At 34.1% G+C, this 27,249-nt stretch overlaps 1 protein-coding gene across 1 annotated transcript in view; it reads left to right on the top strand.

Moving 5' to 3' along the window:
* EYS (EGF-like photoreceptor maintenance factor) overlaps positions 1-27,249 on the top strand; it is a 1,117,601-nt gene that overhangs the window by 45,446 nt on the left and 1,044,906 nt on the right. The window contains 4 exon segments of the mRNA XM_087817245.1: positions 24,764-24,823; positions 24,826-24,956; positions 26,062-26,137; positions 26,140-26,188. Coding sequence (XP_087673371.1) covers positions 24,764-24,823; positions 24,826-24,956; positions 26,062-26,137; positions 26,140-26,188 — 316 coding nt within the window.

Genomic DNA, 27,249 nt, shown 5'->3' with positions numbered 1-27,249 from the left:
CACACTCCAAGTAAATAAAACTATGAGCCAATTTCCCTGATGACCATAGATGCAACATTTTCAACAAAATACAAGCCAGCCTAATTCAACAGGATCATACACCTTGATCAAATGTCATGTATTCTTTGAATGCAAGTATGGTCCAACTAAAATATTAATAGAATGAAGGGTGAAAATCATGATAAAAGCATCTGACAAAATTTAATACTCTTTCATGCTTAAAACTGTCAACAAAATGGGTATAGAAGAAATGTACTTCAGTATAATAAAGGAAAAAGCTAACATCATTCTCAAAGAAGAAAGATTTAAAACTTTTCCTCAAAGATCAAAAGTAAGGCAAGGATGCCCCTTGTTACAACTCCTATGAAATACAGCACTAGATGTTCTAGCCAGAGCAGTTAGGTAAGAAAAACAAATAAATATAAAGACCTGGCATCCAAATTTCAAAAGGAGTAAATGGATCCCTATTTGCAAACAACCTGATCTTATATGTGGAAAACCTAACACCCATTTAAAAATAATGTTTTCGAACTAATCAAGTTCAGTAAAGCTGCAAGATATAAAAAATAGCAAAGTCAGTGGCTATACAACAACGGACTGTCTGAAAAGGAATTCAAGGAATTTACACAAACATTAAAAAGAATAAAATAACCAAGAAAGCGAAAGATTGTACCCTGCAAACTATAGCACAATGATGAAAGAAATTAAAGAAAACAGAAATAAATGGAATGACATTCTATATTTTTGTACTGGAAAACTTAACATTAAAATATCTCTTCCACCCAAAGCAATATACAGATTTAATATTATCCCCATCAAAAGCACAATATTTTTATAGGTATAAGAAAACAACCTGCCTTGCTGGGCGTGGCTCAGCGATTGAGCATTGACCTAGGATCCAGGCGATTGGGGTTCGATTCCCGGTCAGGGCACATGCCCGAGTTGCAGGTTCGATTCCCGGTTGGGGGCGTGCAGGAGGCAGCCGATCAATGGCTCTCTCATCATTGATGTTTCTATTTTGACTATACTATATTTTTATGCTTAATCTTACAAAAACAAAATTTCATTTGAGCTTTGATCTTGATCACATATATTCATATACACAATTAAAAATTGCACTCAAGGTACTTTTCCATGGTGATTAACTACAAGGCCTTAGAGCCAGAGAGAAATTCGCTCTATACCACAGCCTTGCACTACTAGCCTTGTTACCATTAGGAATATGTATAATGTGACAATGAGGCTCTTCAACTGTAAAATAGACATAAATAATTCTTCCCAGAGTTTTAATAAGGATCACATAAGATTATATATACAAAATAGTTTCCACAATATTTGCTTCATAACATAACCCAGTTGTTGCAATGCATCATGAAATCTAGATATATTTAGTTTATATACTTATTTCCTATTTTGTAAAAGTTTGGACACTTCCAAGAATATGTTAGATTACCAAAGCAATTATGTTTAAATTACCGTATTTGGGTCAAGCTCCTAGTATAATGATCACAGCCCCTGTTCTGTAACACATGAACCTAAGCATCAAATGCAGCAGGTTTCCCGGTATAAAACACACAACATTTCTGAATTAAGAATTTTTAGAGATTTAGAAATGGGTGCAAAAAACTTTACATGGCATCAGTGCTAATAACTTTTAATTGAGTACCAGTGCCTGTTTGTGAGGGCCCTTCATTTGCTTCAATCCCTTGGACTTTCCACTGGTCTCTTCATTACAGAATCTCTCACTGGCTCCTTCTTCCAGCTTTAATCCATCTGTTTGTCACCTTTTTCTTGGCCTCTTTTATCAGGGAAAGAACTGATCTCAGCTGACCACTTTTATTAACCTCATTAATGCCTTGGCTCATGCTGACATCTACACAGTCAGGAAGAACTTTCTACCACAAGTAGCTTGCTAAGAGAGATATTTCCCACAGAAAATTTTATTTCTAAGAATCTAGTGGAAGCTGTATATATAATAAAATGTTTACTCCCGTGGAAATAGTAAGCTGTAAACTTATAGTAGCTAGTACTGCTAGTGCCACTTTAGTGCTTTGGTACTCGTGTCAGTGTTTTAATCATATAGCAATTCTCTTCCACAAAAATCCCCTTGGTTTTCTCCCAGAATCCATTATTATTCCAACTTGCTCCATCCATTGCTTATATAAATATTGAATCTGAAGGTTTGAAATTTTTACTCATTTTTTTCTTATATTTCATCCTGTTGGTTTTAGTCTAATAATCTGAACTCTATGCCAAGTTTCTTATTTTGGGCATTACCACATTGCCAAGTATTTTATCCCTTCTTGTGCAGAATAAATTTCATATTGCAAGTCTCTCTGACTTCTGGAAATTGGAATTGCTAGTATATAAGAATAAGACTCTTTCAATGTGTTGCTTTTATGGCAACATCTAACACATAGGCAAGTCCCTCAGCAATCTTTTATTTTGCCACCAGATCAATATGTAAATATGTATTAAGAAAATCTTATTTATTTCTACTAAGAGGTCTATAGTAAACTTCAGCAATTAAACTAATTTGTGTAATACCATTTTTGAGATATAATTGACATTTGACATTATATTAGTTTCAGATAGACAACATAGTGATTCTATATACAGTGGTACCTCGGTTTTCTAACGTCTCCGTTGACAAACATCTCGGTACACGAAGCCGTAAACCTGGAAGGAAATGCTTCAGTTTTTGAACAGGCCTCGGAAGTCGAACATGCCCGGCGGCTCCCACTGAAGGCAGGCTCCTGAGGCCCAGCCGTCGCTGCGGACCCCTCGGTTTGCCAACGTTTCAGAGCTCGGACGGTCTCCCGGAGCAGAGTACTTTCGAAAACCCAGGCACCACTGTATATGTACGTATTGTGAAGTGGTCACCATTAAAACTCTAGTTAAACTACTTTATTTTGCAGTAATGCAGTAATTCTCACTAAACTTTTGATTGATATATTTTATATTTTTAATTTAATAGAAGTGCAGTTCTCCAGTTTCTAAATAGTTTGAAAATAATAAATTACCTAGACTTTAGGAGGATAGCTAAGAAGACCTAACCAAACAGTTGGCAGTATTTCTGAAAGAAAAATATGTTTTATGTGGAAATAGTACAGTTGGCCTCTATAGGATTACTCATTTATCAGGTAAATAGTAAGAAAACTTAGACTCCAAGTTAGAGTTTTACTGATTAAAGTTATTTAACTTCCTTATAGTATGCATATAAATTGTTAGGGACATAAATGACATGTAAGTGAAAATGCCTGCAATATTCTGATAATTGAGAAAGTTTAATATTAATTTTATTTTTCCCGTTAAGGGAATTATCCAAGGTCAAAAATAAGTGACACAGCTAGGATATAATTTAGTCTGCTCTAGATTGCAGTGCCATTTTCTAGTATGTAAGAGGTACAACAAATACTCCAAAAAATAAAAGAAAGAAGTAGGAGCTAAAAATAACAGCAACCTTATAAAGGAATTAGAATAACAACTGTCATTTCAGCTGTAATGGTGACAGAAAACTTTGGAATAATATCAATGTGCTGAGAGAAATTATTGCTAATTTAGAATTATTTACATATAAAATCTATATTTCAAGAACAAATGAATAAGAAAGAGATTATGAGAAAAACAAAAAAATAAAAGATCATACCACTTTTAAATAAGGACTTCCAAAATATACTCAGGAAAAAAGTAAAAGATCCCAGAAGAAATATATGAAATGCTAGGAGGAAGATTTTTATATGAAAATGCTAATGAATCTAAAAATATAAATTAGGTAAAATAGCTTAATCTGTAAGATAGTTCAGAAAGAAAAACAGATATAATCTTATATAACTATTAGTGTTATTTTATATACCATTAATGGGCTGTTATAACACAACTTAAAAAGATATGTTTTGTAATATGAATAAAAAATATGTGTTAACTATAGGACAGATATAACCTGAGATAGGCAAGGCATATCTACATTTTAAAGCATTTAAACATGCCTAATTATATTGAGAGAAATTATTTGTTTTTCCACAAGAAGACTATCTTATTTACATCAATTAATTTTCAATTTGATCTATAATTTCAGTGTAATTTAAATCAATATTCCCAAGTAGTTTGCCAAAATATTCAATAACATGATTGCAAAATTTGATTGGTAAACCAAAGGATGGGTGTGGTTCTCCTAAACAAATAATAAAGTAACATGCTGCCACATCTCAATACTAATTGTGAAGGCATAAGTAGGATAAGAGTCATCTCTACACCAATCAAAGAAAAAATAAAGTTGAAAAATATGTTAAAAGATTGGGAATATTTTCCTAAAACACGCATACATGTACACACACACACACAAATTACCTACACATTTAAAGTATTAAATCCAGAAGAAAATATTGACATATTTGAGTACATTAATAGTAACTTGTTATCATTAAAACATCATAAAGTTTAAACAAAGCCATCAAATAGAATGTACTTTTAATACTTGTAAACAATAAAAGTTTAGTATTTAGATTATATATTAACTTATCTAAATTAGTAAGAAAAGACTTGCAATTTATTAACTTCTGCTTAAAGCAAAGTCTTTACATTATAGTATTTATTTTAAATATCTTGCATATGATTAATAGGGACTATTTTAGGAGTATATACAATGAAAAAAGTCACAATTCTATATATTCATCATATTATTTTTATTCCCCACAATTAACTTTCATAAAATCAACTTTGATCAGGGGCAGAGAGAAGCAAGGCAATTTACAAAGTGGAGACGACAAAAGCAAAAATAAACGTGGATTACATTACACTGAAAAGCTTCTACACAGCAAAACAAATATTCAACAAAATGAAAGAGCAAGCTATGGAATGAGAGAAAATATGTCATAGCAAACTATATATATCTGCTAAGGTGTTAATATTAAAATATATATGTAAGGGAATCCTACAACTCAATAGCAAAAAATTAACCTGATTAAAAATGAGCAAAGGACATGAATAGACATTTCTCCAAAGAAGACTTAAAGATGACCAACACATATTTGAAAATTGCTCAAAATTACTGACCATGTAGGAAATGCAAATCAAACACAATTAACACTGTGAGGATGATTATTATTATTAAAAATAAAAATAAAAAGTGAAGGTGATTTAGCAGGCCCCACCGCTCAGGAACAGGCGCTCCCATGAATGTGGGATAGGAGGATTAGTTTGCTTGGTTCTAACAGATGTTTTAACACAGTGCCTGTGACCCAGATTGAGGGCAATTGCATTTTTCCCATGTTATTTTAACACTTAAAGATAAGAATGTAATTTATTTAACTTTATTTACTTCCATACAGCATAGCCACTAAATGCAAGTTTCTCTTGTATTTTATCTAGTAACGAGACAAAGAAATAGCAATTTGTTTCAATGCAAGGAGGTAAAAGTTAAAATAGCAATAATAATAATAATAATAATAATAAAATAGAACGTTTTGATTTATTAAATCTCTGTAGTAAAATCTCATTTGTATATGTGCTTGAGTTTGGTGGGCAAATATTGCCACAAAACATCTAATATCTCTGCCATTGGTATTCCAAAAGGAAAAACGTGTTGCCATAAAGCCACCACGTGCTCCAGTATCTGCTGAGATGACCAGCCGTATCCATACCCATGTACTTTGGTGAAGCCCAAAAAACATTAGAAGTATGGTCCCTAGCCATAAACTATAAACACTTGCCCATCAAGCCAAAATTTTATGAAAAGTAAAAGGTCTCTTAGCCTCTGTTCATTGTTCAGATTTCTTATGAAAGAAGGAAAGTTGAATGGGAAGAAATGAAATTATACCAAATTTAAACTTTTTAGACAGTGTTTCTGCTTCTAAAACACATAGACCAATAGAGAAGCTAAACTGCTGTTACAAAATAGGAAAATTCTTCCCAACAATTATAGAAAAACAAAAAGAAATTACCAACTCAGCTTATGCTCTCATTGTTCCATTGATGTCTGGCACCCCTTAATAGATGAGAAAAAATACTGCTGTCATTTTATTTTATTTTTTTTAAATATCTTTATTGATTTCAGAGAGAGGAAAGGAGAGGGAGAGAGAGAGATAGAAACATCAATGATGGGAGAGTCATTGATTGAGCCCACAACCGGGGCATATGCCCCGACCGGGAATCGAACCCGGATCGCCTGGATCCTAGGTCGACGCTCAGCCGCTGAGCCACGCCCGGCCGGGCCAACTGCTGTCATTTTAATGTGCTCCCAAAAGATAAAGAAAGCAAATATCCATGGAAGCCACAGTGCTGACTGAACTAGAAACCATACAGTATTTCAAAATTATACTTGTTTTGTGTGTGTTTTTGACTATTTACAAAGTCTACTTAAAATTAATTATATAAAATTTCCTCACTGATTACAGAGAACATATATAGGGCAGATTAATTTGCAATCTAAGGTTTTTTAATGTATCACTTTTAGTCATTATTCATATAAAAATAATGTTTTCCTGTCGTTTTGAAAGAACGACTAACCGCAGTATTCAGCATTACCTTTGTAACCAAATAGGCATTTATACAACTAAAGGCTTTGCAACTGACTAAGACAATTGGTCAAAGGAGAGTTTTGTAACTGAATTACATGTTTAATTACATTACCCATTCTATGTTCATTGGTTACAAACATCTGGAATAACACTCTTAGGATACCAAAAAAAGAAAAACAACCTCTATCTTTATTTATGATTAACCTTTGTGGCAAATTTCATTGGACTGGAAAATGTAGAGTAATAGTTTATATGCATTTGAACTTTGAAAGGCAGAGAAAGCTCCCTGCCTGTTATTAGTAATAGCTTCTAGGTATGAGAGTAGCTGAAAACATAATATTTCTACTACCTTCAGACAGAGGTAAAGGATGCATTACCTATACATGCCTAAAATAGTATGTAACATATCATCCGAATGTTAGAGTATTTGAATATGTCTGTGATAGAAACATAATTTCAAAACTTTTAAAATTTAAGATATGTATCTCCAAAATTTCTCTAAAGATGTATTTCTGTACTGATTGATATAGAGATATGGACTTGGCCCTGGTGGTTGTGGCTTAGTTGGTTGGGCATCGGCTGGTGCACTGAAAGGTTGCTATTTGGATTCCTGGTCAGGGCACATGCCTGGGTTGCAGGCTCCATACCCAGTACAGGAGGCAGCTGATTAATGATGTGCTCTCACATCAATATTTCACTCTTTCTCTCTAAAAGTCAATAAAAAACTCTTTTTTTAAAGGTATGGATTTGATGACTTATAAAACATAAACTTTTCATTAAACATGGAAAACATATTTTTAAGCACAAGAGGATGATTGCATGTATTTATTATTGTATATTAAAAACAGATTTCAGTTGCCTAGAAAGGAGAAGAGAAAGGATGTGGTGAAGGAAGTAATGGTTCTGAAAGCAGAGGATGAAAACATGGATAAATATCTATTTTCTTTGAAAGTGTTTTTGTGGAAAGCAAAACTAGAATATAGAAAATGAGATAATTTGCAGACCATCAGAAGCACCTTAAGAGCAAGTTTAGATGAGAAAAACAGAAAAAGAAAGTGGAAATACAATTGCTAGAGAGCATAAAGAAAGGAGGGCAATGGATTGCTAATCTTCTGGCAACATAGTAAGAGGAAAGGTGCACCCCACCAAGAAAGATGCAAGTAAAAATTTCACATATAGAAACACCTTGCAGTCTTTGGCTGAGTAAGTGAAGCAGAAGGCTGTTGGGATACAACATTCAGGATATAGAAGGAAGGGGGCCCAAAGAAAACCGGGGTTAAATTTGCCTTTAAAATAGGGAAAACTAAAGACAGGGAGCATAAGAACCTAAAAGAAAAAAAAAAGTAAAACCATTCAAAAATTGAGATCTCGATGGGATTCGTTTATATATTCAACATACATAATAAAATACATTCTAAAGGGTAAAATAAATAGTAAAGAATGTCACATATAGTGGAGAAATTAGAAACCTAGAGAGAGAGCTAGGTACGTTTGTAAGGGAAATATTATGCAAGGACAGAAGAGGGTCCTCTAAAGGTCACAGTTGTGGTTGGGGTGAGGGAAACCCATTTATTATGTAGCCTTGCTGGAACTGGGATGAATCTAAGTGTGAGTCAGATGACTCTAGGGATGGAGGAAAGTGTATTTCTAAGAGAATAACAAACATCAGTGGTTTTTACCTGTGTTCCCACATCAACAGCATAAGCATCACCTGGGAAATGTTGGAGATAAAAATTCTCAATTTTGTTACCAAAAGCAGACCCACTGAATCCCAGGCTTTGGAAATGAGCTCCCGCTATCTGTTTTAACAAGCCCTCCAGTGACTGAGGTTAGCTCACATTTGATTACCAATGACACAAGCAAACACCTAGAAGGAAGAACTTCCTGTCACATATAATAGAATTTATTTTTTAACTAGTTATGAACCTTTTAATTTTGTGCATGGATTTAATCACAATTATTTTTTAATTGCATTCAACTTTTTGAATACAGTTTTCACAAAGAAAATCCTACATAAATACGACATAGACCAAGAAACAAAATATTACCAGCATCTCAGGAATTACCTTCCTACTCCTTCCGAGTAACTAGCTTCCATCCCTTTCTCCCAAAAATAAAGACAATCCTGAATGTTTACAGTTGATTTGTTTGCCTTCAGTTGTTCTGTATATGAATGGAATTTTACTGCACGTTCTCTATTCTGTCTAGACTTTCTTACATTATGTTTCTGAGAGTCATTTATATTGTATTTAGTTTAACTAAATGCATGGTTGTGTGATTTCTGATTGCATAAATATATCAAAATTATATATCTAGTCTAATGACGATGGACATCATTTAGGCAATTTCCAGTTTGGGCCAATTATGAATGATGCTTCTTAAGCTTTTCTTTATTTGTCTCTTATTGCACCTTTTTGAGGATAGATATATATAATACATAAATACATGTGTGTGTGTGTGTATATATATGTATATATATATATAATATATATGTGGACTTTATAGTCATGGTTTAGCTATCTGTTAAATTGTAGTAAATAATAATACATTTCCAAAGAGATTGTAATTTACACTCCTATTAGCATGAAACTTCTCTTTGCTCTATATGCATACACCACTCTGCTTATCACTTATTTTTATTTATTTATTTATTTTTAATATATCTTTATTGATTTCAGAGAGAGGAAGGGAGAGGGGGAGAGAGAGTTACAACATCAATGATGAGAGAGTCATCATTGATCAGCTGCCTCCTGCACACCCCAGACTGGGGATCGAGCCCGCAACCCGGGCATGTGCCCTGACTGGGAATTGAACAGCGATCTCCTGGATCCTAGATTGATGCTCAACCGCTGAGCCACGCCCGGCCAAGCTGCCTATCACTTATTTTTATCTCAACCACTCTGGCAAGTATATCACAGCACTTAATTTTGGTTTAATTTTTATATCTATGTTTACTAATAATACTGAACAGTCTTTTTAGCATTTTATCTTCTTTGTGAGGGCCTAGTGTTGTCTGCTTTTTCTTTTAAGTATGTGAGTGTGTGTGTCTATGTGTGTGTGTGTGTTTGCATAACATGTGCTCTTGTATATCATATATGTAATTTACGTATTTTTTGTTACTTTGTAGGCACTCCTAGCTCCCAGTATGCCCTATATATGCTGCTTATGGGTGTTAAAATATTTTAACCAATTCTCTTACTTGTTTTTTACTAAGTTGTTTCTTTGAATAAGATGTTCCTTTTTAATGAAATTTCAATGATTTTTATCATGTCTAAGAAATCTTATTTCTAAAATTTGTATTGTTTTACACTCCACATTTAAATATACAATGTGACTGAATAATGACTATTTTTGTAAGATGTGAGATAGGGCTTAGGACCATTCTTAAAATCATTCTCCTTTATCATCCTTCAGATTTGTAGGTGCTTATTTCCTTTGATGTGATTTATTATATTCATACATTTTCTAAATATGGCAGTCTTAGAATGAATCTAACTTGGTTGTGCTTTTTCATTTTTATTACTGACATTATTAAAGACGTGGCCATTTTCCCCCACTTTGCCCACCTCCACCCAGCCCCCGCCCCCCTTCCCTCTGGCCATGACCACAAAGATATCTATGTCCATGGGTTAGACATAAATTTTCTTTGGCTAATCCCTTAACCTTCTTTTGTTCAGTCTCCATCCACCTTCCCTCTGACATCTGTCACTCTGTTCCATGTATCCATGCCTCTGTTTTTATTTTGTTCATCAATTTATTTTGTTCATTAGATTCCACATATAATGAGATCATATGGCACTTGTCTTTCTCTGACTGGCTTACTTCACTTAGCCTAATAATCTCCAGGTCCATCCAGGCTGTCACAAAAGATAAGGGTTCCTTCTTTTTTTTCCAGCTGCATAGTATTCCATTGTATAAATGTACCACAGCTTTTTTACCTTCTCATCTACTTGGTTGTTTTTTATTACTACTTATCAATATTAATGGCATTTTTAATTATTTTTATTGCATTTATTGGGTTGGCAGTGGTTAATAAAGTTAAATTTAATTGCTTATATTTTATTTTAGCTTCTTTTATCCTTAGAAATGAGACTGGAATTTAATGTACGCTTTGAAAGGTATTTGCTATCAAGTGAGATGAGATTGGAAGACTTACTTTTTTCTGTTCATTAGAGAACCACTAGCCACTTATGACTTTTGAACACTTGGAATTTGACTATTTCAAATTGAGATGTGCTATCACTTCAACATTCACACTTTCCCATTTTGGTTTTTAAAAATTTAATATAAAAATATATCTGATGTTAATAATGTTTTATATTGATAATGACTTGAAATAATTTTATTTTGGATCTATTGGGGTAAATATAATAGTAAAATTAATTTGACTTTATTTTTTAAATATGGCTACTAGAAAATTTAGAATTGCATGTGACATATTTGTGTTGAATGCAACTGTTCTAGAACACAATGAATACAATTTTACAGGTTTCACATGTTTTTAAAGACTCAAAAAGTTCAGGCTCCTTGTCCTGTTGAAGTGTAGTTCTGATTATTTTCTTTACAATTTTTATTTTATGTATTAGCATATTCAGCCATTCTATGTTTATTTGTAATAATTTGTTATCAGTTTTTTCAGTTGTATGTTTTTACTAGCATAGAAATATTTTCTTATGTATAGAATCACCTTTTAATACATATAATCAAATATATATACATCATTTTAATTTTCTTAATATCAAGTAGAAATAGTATTTCACTTTTTGACCAGTCTGTCCAAAATGATGAAGGTCTTATTTTTTTAAAAGAAACATCTCACGTTTTGATTTATTAATCCATGAATTAGAGATTTCTACCCTATTCTCCTTCTCGTCTTATCTCTGCTACAGACACAAGTGATTGCCCTATTTTCAGCTCTTCTTTTAAGATACTCTTTTCATATGTATGGTGTAATGTCTCTGTTTTCTCAGTGTCACTGAGAAATGTCCATGTGTCTGGTATTGAGCTTTGAGGTGCTTTTAGCCACAGATTGGCAGATCCCTGTTCAAATTCGTAAGGCTTTGATGAAACATGAAAATGAAATTAAATTTAAAGGAGCTTTGCTCTCTTACCTAATTGGAGGTACACAATTTTTTTCCCACGAGGCAGGTACTATTAGTATTAATGGCAGATCTTCCCGCTTTTTTTCTTTGTACCAATTTGCTGCTGTTGTTCAAAATTAGTTCTCCAACTGAAAAAATGCATTTTCCCTATTAGAAAATCTTGCATTTGTCAAATGGAAACTTGGTTGATGGACAGTGCTTAACCTCATGAATCCTAACCTAAAATTGCACATTGAGATATGCAATCTGTGCGCTCCTTTTCAGTACACGCTGAACATCTGATTCGCATTGCACCACATATTCCTTTTCTTACACTGACTTAACCTTCTTGATTTAAAACTTCTGCTGCTTAGAGTTTGGAGGTGTGAATGGAATTATTTTAGGGGCCATATGCACTTACTCTTTTAGGTTATTTGTTGTTATTGTTCTATTCACAGTGCACATCTTTAGGTACCTCCCTAAATCCAGTCTTGCATTTTGTGCTTCTTGCAGCTATTCCTCCAAGTTTCTGGTGAATGACTGAATAATGCTATATTTCTGAAACTCCCCTCCATGTGCCTCAGTTACCTCCCCTATAATGAATGTCTTAGTCAGCTTGAGCTGCTATAACAAAAATGCCATAGACTGGGTGGCTTATAAATAACAGTAGCTTATTTCTCACAGTTCTGGAGGCTGGAAGGCCAAGATCAGGGTGCCAGCATGGTCAGGTTCTGGTAAAGACCTTCGTCCAGGTCGCAGACTGCTGCTGGCTTCTTCTTGTATCCACATATGGTGTCCTCTTTCTGTGTTAAAGGTCAGAGAAAGGAAACAAGGGCTCTCTTGACTTTTATAAGGATACTAATCTCATTTATGAGGTCTCCATTGTCATACTTCCTTCAATCCTAATTACCCCTCATAGGCCCTTACCTCTTCATACCATCACTTCAGAGGTAAGCTTTCAATCTAGGAATTTTGGGGAGACACAAATATTGAGTCTATATCAATGGGCATAATGACAATATACAACTCATAAAATTGCTAGGTTAATACTAATAAAGTGTTTTAAGGAACTGTCTGTTTTTATCCTAGAAATGAAGCAAAATAAGAGAAGTCATTCTCCTGCTTTTACATTTACATATAGTCTACAGCTGCTTCCATGATGTAGTAGCAGAGCTGAGTAGTTCAAGAGACCCTGTGGCCCACAAAGTCTAAAATAATTACTGTTTGGCTCTTTACGAAAAAAAAAAAATGTTGATCCCTGCTGTAAAGGAAAATATTAGGTATTTGTCTCCTTACAATAGGCTGTGGGCTCGATCCTGCTAATTTGAATGGAAGAGCAGTCATGAGAGCCACACATTAGGAATTTAGAGAAGTCAATATTTTTAACTGTTAAAATGTCACACTGTGCATCGTTGAAACTGAATTAATAACATGAGAATGTGTTCTAAAATGGTATTTGTTAAGGTGTACATAAAATAAATAACTTAAAATAGTTATTTCATTTTTCTAAAATATTAACCTTTTACACAACTACTTTTAACATAGGTGAATATTAAGTATTTGCATTAAATATCCTTTCTCATTTTGAAGCAAGTCTTTACTTTGACAGTCTTAAAACCATAATCAAACATTAGTCACAGTTAGCTGTCTTTCTTTAATTTTCCTGTTTGTTACTTATTTCACTTTTCCAGTCCTTGAGCAGAGCTCCTAGCAACCATTTCTTTCTCTTCCCAGAGGAATGAAAGGCAAATTACTCTCTTATTTGATGATGTCTTTCTATTGCTATCCTTCGAGTATAATGGCTTCGTTTTACACGAAAATAAACTAAAATGAAGTTATGTGCATAAAACGTTCGACTAACTGCAGTGTATTATTTTACACAGAATTGCTTTAGAAATTATTGACACATCATTAAAGGGTTGACCAAAAGAACTTACTGAAATTATAATAAAACAGCAGTCTAAAGTGATCTTTCATTTATTGTGATTTTTACGGAAAGATGCACCTCGTTAAGATAGCACAGCTAATTTGTTTATGGAAGTCCCATTATGATTTCCATTAACGTAAAATTTACTTAGACAGTTTAATACGATTTCTGCTTAAATATTTTAGTTTGAATTATTTGAGTTATGCCCGGCTGGGCGTGGCTCAGCGGTTGAGCGTTGACCTAGGATCCAGGCGATCGGGGTTCGATTGCTGGTCAGGGCACATGCCCGTGTTGCGGGCTCAATCAATGACTCTCTCATAATTGATGTTTCTATTTCTCTCTCTCCCTCTCCTTTCCTGTCTCTGAAATCAGTAAAGATATAAAAAAAAATTATTTGAGTTGTATATGTTATGTTTGGTTGTGTGTGTGATATTTTATTTCTTTTTAGATATAAAATAATAACTATTTGTTTTGTGCGGACCTCAACCTGTCAATAACCAGTGTTGTGGTTGGACTCACCCTTGGTATTATTATGATTAAAAAGATGCCCTCCAGCAATAACCATTAGGAAAATTTGAAAAAGTAAAGACTTATGACTTATGGAATCTGGAAATTACACAGCACACCTGGGCCAGGCCATTCACTGGTAGAGAGAGAGAGCCACATGCGTGTGAGTCTAGGGCTTTGGGATTTTTGCTTTTATTGGGTTTGGAGGTAGAGTTTCTTGGGCTCAGTCTTTATTGGTGAATTTAAAACAATAGAGCAGGAATTTAAAGGCTGGGGAAATGAAAAACAAGTGGTCTGAATGGTCCCTTGTCAAAATCAACCAAGATCTCAAAAACAAAAGAGCCTCAATGAGAGGAGGAGCTGGGCTGGTTCTTTATCTACTCCTGTGGCTGGCAATGTGCTTATTCAAGATAGTGGTCTTTGAACCAGAAGCCTCATGAATCAAAGCTTAAGTTAGGCCCTAGCTGGTTTTGCTCAGTGGTTAGAGTGTCAGCACGCAGATTGAAGGGCCCGGGGTTCGATTAGAGCACATACCTCAGTTGTAGGCTTGATCCTGGCCCTGGCCAAGAGCAGGAGACAACCAGTGGATGTTTTTCTCTCTCATTGATGTTTCTCTCTCTCTCCCCCTTCCACTCTCTCTTAAAAAGCAATGGAAAAAATATCCTCTTGTGAGAATTAAAAAAAAGCTTAAATTAGGCACTGGCATTACAAAAAAAGTAAAAATAAACTCTCAGGGCTTGTAATACATTATTTATACCTGGGAAATTATTACTTCATCATGAACACCTTCTTAAAAATGGCTATAGATTTATTTATGTTATACATTCTCTCACTATAAAAAACAGGTACTGTACTGGTAAGAACAATCTCACCATTATTTCAAAGCATTCTATTCCAGGACTACAACCCTTCCCCACATCTCATTCCTTCTAGGATCGTAAATTATATGAGTTCTTCATTTTTTACAGAACCAAAATACTTTGAGCCTTTATCATATTTTTATTGTTTCTTAACTCCTATGACATCATTTCCTTCTTATGCAATTAAATTGTATGGCCCATCATTATACTACTTTCCTATGCCCTCAAATTTCTTATCACTGCCTCTCTCAATTGCATTCCCCTTCTGCAAAATTCCAAACCTGTTATATTTGTCTAAACATATTCACACCTGTACTTAAACAGCTGAATATTTTTTTTTACAGTAAAACATACATGTGATTGTGCTTCCTGGTCTCATATTAAGTGTAGTTAACTCATTTCAAAAAATTCCTATAAATTGACCAGAAATGTTAGTAATTTTCTATAATTTGTGAAAGGTTAACTGTCAGTGGCGTGCAGGCAGGCTAAATAGCCATCTCAAATGGGTGAATAAAGAAAAATTTAATTTATTTAAGGAAAAGGGGATGGGGGTATCCAAAGGAAAGGGCTAAATAGCACTTAGTCAAAGGGTATAGGTCCATGATGGCAGCAAAAATATCCTTGGGACAGTGAGACAAAGAGGAATGTAGAAGAAGCAACAGGAGAGCCTAGGCTAAAGTCAGAGAGAGAAGGAGCCTTGGAGACAGGTTCAGGGGTTAGCCCAGGATGAGCTTCCATTGCCCATTGCTCCCCTGGTTGCAGATCTCATGGGGTCCCCTCAGAGGGAAGAGGGGGGATGGAGATGGTCCCTTGGTGGGGACCATGCACTGGTTCCTTTGTCCCCAGCCTGTTTGTCTCTCTCTTGCAGGTAGAAATCTTAGGGGAGGTCTCCGGGGAGGGTCTCAGTAGAATATTCATCAGCTTCCCAGGTGCACTCTTGTAGGATCGTGGTCTCCACTGATTGGTCGGTGCCAGGGTTGGGGGTCATTAGTCAATATAGCTGGTTCTGGGGCAGCCAGGTGCCACTGTCTGTTTTTGCTGCTTTTCTGGGCCTGGAGCTGAAATATAACCGAAGGCTGGATGTTATCTTTAGGGAAGAAAGGTTCAGGGGGTCTAAACAGCATGACCAGAGATATGCTGGGGGAGGATAGGTTACCCTGGGGACAAGGTTCTTGTTTTCCAGTTTTGCCTCTTGCTAGACATCCAGGGCTTCCTGCCCTGGTGAGTTTCTGTACCCTAGTTTCTGTACCTGGCCCATTGTCCTTGCTCTGCCCATGTCTGTCTAACAATCTGTACATTCTTTTTTTCAATATCCTTGACAACCTTTTCATACCTATCTTTTCTCCTCAAACCTCCACCTCTTTCATCACACTCCAATTGAGGTCTTTCTTTCAAATTTCAATACTGTAAGGAACAAGAGATGTGCTTGTATACCACTGATCTTTACCTGTATAACAGTCTTCTCTCCTGATTCTTTCTACCTGCAGCTAATCCCTCTACCTGTGGACAGGATCCCATGTTTTTCTCTCACCTACACCAAGACATTACTCTAGAAATCATCTTTTTTCTTGCCTAGAGTATCCTTTTTCCCTCCTGTAATCAATCCATCCCACTTGTTCACAAACATGCTCTGACAACGTCTGAAAACCTTCTTAGTTGTTATTTCACATTGTTGTTCTTTGTAAAATAAAACTTAAAGGAGATATTTAGACCAGTGTTTCACAAACTATAATTTCATAGGAATCATTGGGAGTCTGGTTAAAATCGCTCTCCTGCAGTGGATCTGGACTGGGCACAGAAATTTTGCATATCTAAGGAGGTGTCAGTGTAATCCCGATGCTCTGGATCAGGGACTACACTGTGAACAGCCAAGGGTTACCTACATTGTTCTCACTCCCTCTTGGACCCATGCAAATAAAGTATATCCCCACCATTCTATAAAAACATCACTAGCGATGGCTATTTAAATCCCCCTTGCTGAACCTATTTGCTAATTAATTCAGTCTAACCCTTGAGCTTATTTTAGCTGTTGGCAGCATTTGTTACAGTTTGTATTTTTGAAATTTGTCTTCACCAACCTCTTGCACACCACATTCTTATTCCGCCTGGGTCCTTACTCCCTGGTTGTCCCTTTTCGGTCACTTTTCAGGTACAGCTTCATGTCTATGATCCCGACCATACATTGGTATGCTCCCGAGATTTAAACTTCAAAGCTCTCTTGTCTGTGTTTACATCTTTGGCAAACACAGCCAGAGTCTTGGTTGTAAATATTAAACATATACCGGGAAATCTTAACTTAATCTTTAGTTCAGACCTCGCCCTTAAATTCCAGATCACTGTGATCAACTGCCTATAAGATATCTTCACCTGTGTGTGTAAAAGGTATCTCAGATCAGTAAAAGAAATGAACCTCAGTTTCTGGTTGCTCGCATAAAACAAAACAGACAAAGCAAAAACATCGACTTATCTTTTTTTCTCTTTTAAATTAATCAGAAACCTAGCAGGCTTTGTCTTCAACATGTATTTAGAGTCTGATCTTTCTCACTTTTTCGTTAGTATTTCAGTCCAAGTCCCCATGATTCTATGTCTGGAATACAGAAATAACCTACAAACTGGTCTCCGCTTTTCTTCTTGGCCATCTACAATCTACTTGAAATCAGTCTTTTAAAAATCATGCCAAACCTTACTTAACTCAGATTGCTCCGTTATCTAAATACATCGTACATGCATATAATGTGCAGATATATTCAACTGACTGATAAGAAGGAACTGATATGAGCAAGCAATTTTTATATTTCTCCCTCAGTGATACTCCCATATTCCTTTCCAAGAGGAATATTCAGTTGAGAAAAATATATGTAATATAATTTATAGCAGATATATAATACTTTTTACTGCAGAGTAAATATAAAATATATGACCTTTTTATTTTTAAAAAACTGTTAAAACACACAATGTATATGATGCACTGTAAAACACATTGATGGCTTAGATGCCCACTTGCATTTCAGCCACAAAGGAATCATTTGTTGCTTCAACCCCGCTCTTTCTAGAAAGACAGTATCACACATTAATTATTTTAAAAATTGATACTTCATTGTTTTCTAAGTTTGCATTTTCATTTATATTTACTTATTTATCACTAATAATGACTTGTAAGTTTTTATACTTTAATTTTTATCGAAATAAAATTAACAAGTCTATGTTATTTAAAAAAAAAAAAACCTGAAGAATCTGGCCTGTTGATGCTAACTTTAAACTATTTTCTTTCTCAATCACATTTTGAGCTATTTACTATTTTTAAATTTAGATTGTTTAATTGTTCCAACAAATAGCTATGTTTTTTTTAGAGATTAAAAATACTATAGTGTGCTTTCCTGAAGTTTTTGCATGATTTATTTCTATTTTTTGTGACTGCCCATATCAAAAATAACAAAACCAAATGTAGCACTTTTTTCAGATTCATCATCATCTGGCAGTGAACATGGACCTTAGTATTTTAAGAAGTTTAGAATCAAAGTTGCATCACCTGCCTTTGCATTTACTCTTTAGTATTTCTTTTTATACTGAACAGGTTTTTTAATTTGCCCTGTATTTTGATATAAAGAGATTTATTTTCACACAGTGACTCATACAAATACATTAATAAAATGAAGAAATAGAAACATACCTCATATATTCTAGGCCACACCAATCTATGCCCACAAATATTTGTGCTTCATTTTTATTTCTAATATAGTTCCCCAATATTTGCAATATATACACTCTTTTCTTTGTGCTTGAAGGTAGTCCCCAGTATATCTATTTTATATATTGTCTTGACAAAGCAGTAAATAGCAACTGAAACCTTCTACTACATTGGTGTTTTCTAACCTTTCCTGCTATAGCTGTCTAATAAGCATAGATTAAAATTCTTCTCAAGTGCCCTGGCCAGTTCTCTCAGTGGTTAGAGCGTCAGTCCGTGCACAGAAGGGTTGCAGGTTTGATTCCTGGTGAAGGGCGAGTGCCTGGGTTGCAGGTGTGGTCCTTGGCCCCCCTTGGGGAGCATGTGGGAAGAAACCAATCGATGTGTCTCTCTCACATGGATGTTTCTCTCTCTCTCCCTTTCTCTCTCTCTTCTCCTTCCTTCCTTCGCTCTCTCTAAAAATCAATGGAAAAAATATCCTCCAGTCAGGATTAAGAAAACAATAAACAAACAAATTCTTCTCAAGTTACAGCAAGTGATACTTTGTAATGTGAATCATCCTTTTTTCAGCCTTTTAAGTTTTCTCACTGCCCACCACTCAAATAAGCTGATTTCACAAGTTTTAAGTTCTTGTTATAGCAGAACCTCAATTTTGATAAAATATTTCAGAGTTGTCATGCTAGACTGGATTATATTCAGTGAGCAAATATACCTTAATTCAATGTTTTCCTTACCCACACAAAAGTCATTGGAAGTCTGGTGTATCTGCATTGTAGATTTTTTTCCCAAGTAATGACTCAGGAATCCAGTGTGTTGGAATATTTCATATAAACCAAGTAGAACATGTGATTTCCAGGCAGCCAGTGAAAGAGTGAGAGATGTTAGCACTCAAAGGCTTTGAACTGACTGGACACCCAGAATTGCTAATAAGTTGCCATTAGCTAGAATATATACAACACATAAAGGAAGTTCAGGTAGACTTTGGAATAAGAGGTGAGCTTTACTGTCTCTGCTGCAGTGTTCCAAAAATCAGTCTGCTTGTCACTAATGAGGTGACAGCTGGCTACCCTGTCATTGATTCCTTCTTCTTCCTTATTTGGTATATCACTTTTGGTCCCTTTGATTCTGTGCCCCTATCCCATGCTACTTTGCACCAAGTTTGTACAGACGTTTCCTTTTAATTTCCCAGAGTAAAGCTAAGTCCATAGAACTTCAAGTTTTTTAAGGGCATCATAAGTGAAAAACAAAAAAACAAAAAAAGTTTTAAAAAACCGCATATTGTGCGGTGGATCCACTAATATAACAATATTGAGATGACAAATCTTTAGACACGGAGAAGAAAGTAATGGTTGCTGGTGTATAAAAATGGTAAGGGGAAAACAAACAAGTGAAAATATAATGGGATACCATAAAGCAAATCTTTATGATGGTGAAATAATTCTGTATCTTTATAGAAGTGGTTGTTACCTGAATCTGCACATCAGATAAAATGACATAGAACTATACACGCATTGTACCAATGTTGATTTCCTAGTTTTGATATTATATTATAGTTGTATAAGATGTAACTGTACCTAGAACAACTTAACACTACCTTTGCAATTTTATGTGTGTTATTTCAAAATAAATGCTAAAAAATGCACATTTCACTGTTCACTATTTTACTCCATGGATTACATTGGAAACTGCCATGACAAATATCCACAAAGGTGTATTTTTACATATGGAGAATTTTTGTTTGTTTGCAGAAGAAGCCATATAATTATGTTATTTATTTTGTGTGTTTTTTATGTTCTACTTATAATGCTAGACAGCACAATGCTGTATCTTAGAGCAGGAATATTGTACTATTGCTAACAATCAAATTATATTTGAGTTTTCTACCTTTTTTACAGAACTAATCTTGTGTGGGCATATGCTGTAATGAAAAGAGTATGGAGCTATAATAGGATTATGTGGGATGCACATATTTTTATTAGTAATCTGGCATTAATCAACCAACTGTGTGATATATTGCAAGTTGCTTAACTTCTAGTAAAATTAGCTTTTTGCTTAAAAGAAAATTCAAATATAAAACTGATAATAATGGCCTTTTATAAATTCAAGGTTTATCTTAAGGATTTTATCAAAAAAGTGTGGATGTAAGCGCTATGGAAATGTCAAGCATTCCATACATATAAAGTGGTATCATTCAAACAATTTCTTACTAACATTTGTCTTAAATATAATTGAATGACATTCTCTAAATTTAATTATTTAATAAGATAATATGTTAATGCACCACAGCATTGAGAAACACATTCAATCTTCTTTGTGTGATCAAAATAATTATTCATGTACTAATATCCTGAAATAAGAGATTGAATTATTTTAATATAATAATCCCAATGGTGTGGTCACTTAACATTTTATGCTGCTTTTATGTCTTTATATTTTAGAATTTAGCACACAATTCAAACTTCAAATCAATTAACAGCATATCTTTTAAGTAGGGCTTTTTTGGCTTGTATGCTATTGCTAATTAACTTAATCTTTCGTAGCTAAATTTCTTCATGCTTCTGTTCACATAATAATGAATGAGTTGCATATAAAGCTTTTCCCCCCTAAGAAACAAGTCTAGGGTTATATAGGAATTGTTTGACAAGTTTATGTACTTGAATACAAATACAATAGATGATTTCTGGAGGACAAGTTGTCCTTTTTAGCAGGAAGTCGGATATTTCCTCCTTCAGATCTCCCTAACATGTCTGTACACATTGTCTAAATCCCTATTTTAGCTAACAATAACAGAGTACATTTCCTCTTGAAATTTAGGACTTAACAGACATGGGGAGGGTTGTCAGATCACTGCTGCAGGTACTTTTTATTGATGCTATGATGTGCTTAATGACAACATATTGAACACACTCTAACTAATGCCTCTCAACTATGCAATGAAACATGTTGATGCAGATGTTATGAAATCTGCAGAAGAACTCCCAGACTTGGGCCTTAATATCACTACTTTATTCTGTTCACATGATCTTAGCTTGGGGACTAGAGGGAGGCAAGTGACTCTCCCAGGACACAACTTGAAGGAGACACTCACCTTCACATTGCATCAATGCCAGACATGCACTTACTCAGCTCTGCTGATGACAGACAATATATAAACAAATGGCCATGTCGTAAAACAGTCGCAGTCAGTCTAAGGAAACTAAAATCGTACAATATATGCCCTCCAGTCCTAACAGAATTAAATTAGAAATTAACAGCAGAAAAGTTTTGAGACATCGCCAAATATTTGGAAATTAAACAAATTTTTAAAATAACTTGAGTTGAAGAAGAAATTACAATTAAATACACGGCATATGAAACTTTATGAAACGTAGCTAAATCGGTGCTTAGAGGGAAGTTTGTAGATCTAAATTCCTACATTAAAAAAGAGAAAGCTCTCAAATCAATATCCTGAGCTTCTACCTAAAGTAACTCAAAAAAGAGCAAACAGAACCCAAAAGAAAGGAAATGGTGATATTAGATCAAAAATCATCATTGAAACTGATGAGCAAATTTGATGAAACAAGATCTTGTATTTGAGAAAAAAAAAAATTTACATATCTTTAGTTGGACTGCCCAAGAGAAAATAAGAGAAGACACAAAATTAACACAACCAGGATTTAAAGTGAGGACATCATTAATGACCATTCAAAATGCAAAGGATCATAAGGAAAAAACTATAAACACTATATGCCAACAAATTATACCCCTTAAGTGAAACAGACGAATTCTTAGAAAGGTACAGATTACTAAACTGTCTCAAGAAGAAATAGAAAGCCTTAGCTGGTTTGACTCACTGGTTGGAGCGTTGGCCCATGGCCTGGAGCGTCCTGGGTTCAAGTCCAGCCAAGGGCGTGTGCCTGGGCTGCAGGCTCCATCCCCAGCCATGCTTGGGGCATGTGTAGGAGGCAACCAATCTGTGTGTCTCTCTCACACCGATGTTTCTCTCTGCCTTTCCCTCCACCCTCTCTGTAAAGCAATGGGGAAAAATATCCTCAGGTGAGGATTAGAATTAAAAAAAGGGAAGAAACAGAAAATCTAGACAAACTTACAAAATATTTAAAGGATTAGTACAAATCTGTATAAACTGTACAAAAATATAGAAGAGAACACATTTTATGAGGCCACTATTACCCTCATACCAAAACCAGGCAATGACACAAGATAAGAAAACTAATATGTGTGTGTGTGTGTGTGTGTGTGTGTGTGTGTGTGTGTATCACTTATGAATACACATTGAAAAACTTCAAAATACGAGCATACCAAATTAAATAACCTATAAAATATTTTTGTACTCTGACAAAGTGGGATGTTTTTCTAGGAACACAAGATTGGTTTAACATCTGAAAATTAATTAACAAAATTCACTGTATTACTAGCAGGAAGGGCAAAACCACATCATCTTCTCAACAGATGCAGAAAAACCATTTGACAAAACCCAACATGCATTTATTATAAAAAACTCTAACGAGATTAGAAAGAAAACAAAACTCTCTCAAGCTGATCAACAGCATCTGTGACAATTGTCCTGTTAACATCACACAAATGACGTCAGGCTGGCAAATTTGCCCTCAGAATGAGAACAAGACAGCGAGAGCCACTTTCGCTATTTCTAGTCAGCATCATACAGGATGTTCCAGACTGTTTGATAGGAAGAATAGAATATGTAAGAAAACACTGACTGAAAAGGAAGAAGTCGAACTATATTTTTTAACAAATGCCATAATCTCATATGTAGAAAACCCTAAGGAATCCAAAAAAGAACTACTGGAGCAATAATTGAGTTTATAAAGTTTACGTGATGCAAGATAATATACAAGAGGTAATTGTGTTTCTATCTATGAACAACAAAATGTCAAAAGTAAAGAAAACAATTTCCTTTACAATAGTATCAGATGGGTAAAATGCTTAGGTATCAGTTTAATTCATTGAATGCAAGGCTTTAGCAGAAAACTACAAAACATTACTGAGAGACGTGAAAAAAAATCTAAACAAATGCAGAAATATTGCATAATCATTGATTGGAATTCCGTAATATTAAAATGGTAATTCTTCCTAATTTTTATTTATTGATTCATTGAAATCCCTATTAATATTCCAGGTGTCTTTTGTGTAGAAATTGACAAGCTCATACAAAACTTTATATGGAACTTCAAAGAAAAAAGGAGAAAGTTAGATGTCCACCCAATTTCAGAATGTACTATCAAGTTCGATTTATCCAGACAATGTGTCATTGCACATGGATAGGTATATAGGCCTATACAATATATAGATATATATACACATATATAACTGTATGTATATATAGATCTATATATATAATATATATAATATAACTATGTATATATCTATATATATAGATAGATATACACATATAACTATATATGTATATATACAGATCTATATATATATACACATATATATACCAAATATTTGTGTATGAATTCATTAATTATAAAAGTTGCTAAGAAAATAAATCTTAAAGTACTCATTACAAGAAAAAAATTGTTACTCTGTGTGATAATGAATGTTAACTGGACTTATGATCATTTCTCAGTATTTGCATTATTATGTTGTACAACTGAAACTAATATAATGTTAAATGTCAGTTATATCTCAGTAAAAAGGTACAACGTGGAAACAACCCAAATGTTCATTGACTGATGAATGAATAAGCAAAATGTTGTATATATTGTGCATTACTCTTTGGCAGTAAAAGCAACAAAGCACTGATACATGATACTACATGAAAAATCCTCAAAAATTCTGTGACAAGCAAAGGAAGGCAATCACAAAAGACGAGATATTGTACTATTCTATTTATATAAAAGACCCAGAAAAGGCAAATCTGTAGAGGCAGAATATTAATGGTGCCTGGGAATGGAGTTGGGAATGGAGTCACCATAAAAGAGCTCCTCTTTGGATCATGAAAATGACCTGAAACTGGGTAGTCCCGATGGTTGAATAACTCTACACATTTACAAAAGTTATTGAATTATTGATTTGCAATGGATGAATCCTATGATATATAAATTATACCAAGAAAAATATGGTAAAGTAATTCCATGAGCTCTAGAGATTTTTTCTATCCTAAGTTTTGCTACATATCTATGTTCATATTTTCTTTTTTGTGTCTATGATCTTTTAAGGTCCATTCTGTGAAGAGTCAATGGAACTTTGTGTTTCTCTGTCGTGTTGGAAAAGGAGAATTGGCCAAAGCAAAGCTCTGCTTACATTTGTGAGTGCCTGGAAGGATTTCTCAATCAAAAGTGTGAAACTGATGTCAATAAGTGTTCATTAATACCATGTCAGAATGGTGATGACTGCAATGATATTTCAAATGTAAGTCTGAATCTCACATACAGGAGAGTGGTTTAAAAACATTCTTTTACAGTTACCAAACTATTTCAAAAGTACAAATGTTTATACTTTTCATTAACTTATTATACATTTTCAAACTCAGGAAAATCAAGAAATCTACTTCTTTTGTTTAATTTTTCCCATTTTAAATAGAAACCCCAATTCTAAAAGCACTATTTAATTTTATTTTTACTCTTGCACCAGAATTGTCCCTTGTAAACAATGTAATTTTGTAAATGTTTTATTTATTGCTTTTAATTTTTTTGTTTTTTCATTATTTGATATTTTTAAATTCTAACTTTTAAATTTAACATTTAAATAAATAATATTAGAAAATAATGAAATAATTCCCAAACATCATCTTTTATTTTGGTAATATTCATATTTGAGTTAATAATATGAATTCATATTTAGATCTTAAAGGTGTCTTTACTCACATGTGTAGTAGTTATGCTGGCTGTCAACTAGTACCTAAACTAGAGCCATTAGCCAGAACCTTAAATTTAACTGCCCTGTATGGCTTGGGGACTGGGTTCCAAGACAATTAGACTGACCGGTATGGCCTTTTAAATTTAACTTGAGCCCTAGCTGGTTTGGTTTAATGGTTAGAGCATGGCCCCTGAGACTGAAGTTCTAGGTTTGATTAGGGCCAAAGGCATGTACCTCGGTTGCAGGCGGACCCCAGGCCTTGGGCATGTGCGGGAGGCAGCCAATCGATATGTTTCTCTTTCTCTCCTTTCCGCTCTCTGAAAACCAGTGGAACAAGTGTCCTCAGTTGAGGATTTAAAAAAAAAAAGTTAGCTTTGAAAGCCCCAGAGCATCACTTTCTCTAGAGTCAGAAATTTCTGACATTCAAGTGGGAGAAATATAGTCCCCAACTCTCAATTGGAGGAGTGTTGAATTGCTTAGTTGGCAAGGGTGTTTGAATGGGAGACATTGTTTTATCATTTTGGAAAATAAAATATTCCATGTTGTACAGAGAACTTCCACTACATGCTTATGAAAATAATTTCCACATTTTAATCTTTTCATTATCTTTGAAATATCTAAAAACTTTAATAAAAAAATACACTTTAATTTTTCCTAGGTTACCATATGCATATGTTCACCACTATTTATAGGCAAGCTTTGGAAGAGACTTCAAACACCACATGACTCATTTCCTGCAAGAATAATGGCACATATATGAACTATGAGAAAGATGATCATTGCAGGTATAATGGATTAATTTCTTATTTTATTAAATAAAAATGTATGAATTTTTAAGAACTGTTCTAAGCTTAAATTTTATTGAATGATATAGTATTCTATTTAAAGTTATGGTAGAAAGTGTTTAATGTGGGGGTTTTTTTTTGGTTGTTTAATTGTGGTATTGATTTTGAATAAATATTTTAAAAATTCTCATACATAATTTGTGCATAGAGTTGGAAAACATATTTTGTTTTAGACTGGTGATTTTTTAGGGTAACTGAATAATATTTGAAGGTCTAGAAAAAGAGATAAATGTAAGTACCCACAGTATGATTTGTATTATACATATGCAGTGTTAACATTATATTTTGAAAATATAGGGTAACCATCTCTTCCTTCAATGCACAGACCTCAGCTAAAATTTTTCAGGTAGGGTCTTGAGGCAAACTTTTTAGGAAACAGTGCTTGATTTAAATAAGAATGTGTTAAAAATTACCCATTTTTAAATGACAGAAGTGACCTAGTTATCTGGGCCTACAATTTTAGTTCATCATAAATAGCTTTATAGACATTTCCTCATGCCATTAAGAAATATAATTTGTACTTTTTACTCTTGCTTGACTTTTATGTGGCTGCTTAGAGGAAGTTCTGTTGGGCATTACTGAAAGGCAATAAATAGGCTTACATTTTAGAATATTCACAAAAGCAGAAAATTAAAATCTGCCGTACAGGAAAGACTTAAAACGCACTGAAAAGAAACTTAGAACATGTATACACATCACAGATGTACAATGGATAGTATTTTCATCAGTTTTAAAGGGACCTAAATACAAGGTTTAAAAATGTTATATTTTCAGAAGAGAATGAAACTTTATCATTCTCTCAAGATATTGAAAGTTTTAACCCATCTAGTCAAATTTATATATACATTCAGTCTTATATTAATTTACCAATAAATCCAGTTATTATCCTTTTTTTAAAATACTGACTTTTAATTTTATAATTTCTAGTTCTGAGTCTTATAGTGCTTGTATTTAATGAATCTACTTTGAAAAGTGGTCAACTTTAAAAAAATATGTATAGA

Source organism: Miniopterus natalensis, chromosome 5 (genome assembly GCF_054644295.1).
Source record: "Miniopterus natalensis isolate mMinNat1 chromosome 5, mMinNat1.hap1, whole genome shotgun sequence".
In the NCBI taxonomy this organism is placed as follows: Eukaryota; Metazoa; Chordata; class Mammalia; order Chiroptera; family Miniopteridae; genus Miniopterus; species Miniopterus natalensis.
This window is presented reverse-complemented; position numbering and strand designations above follow the sequence as displayed.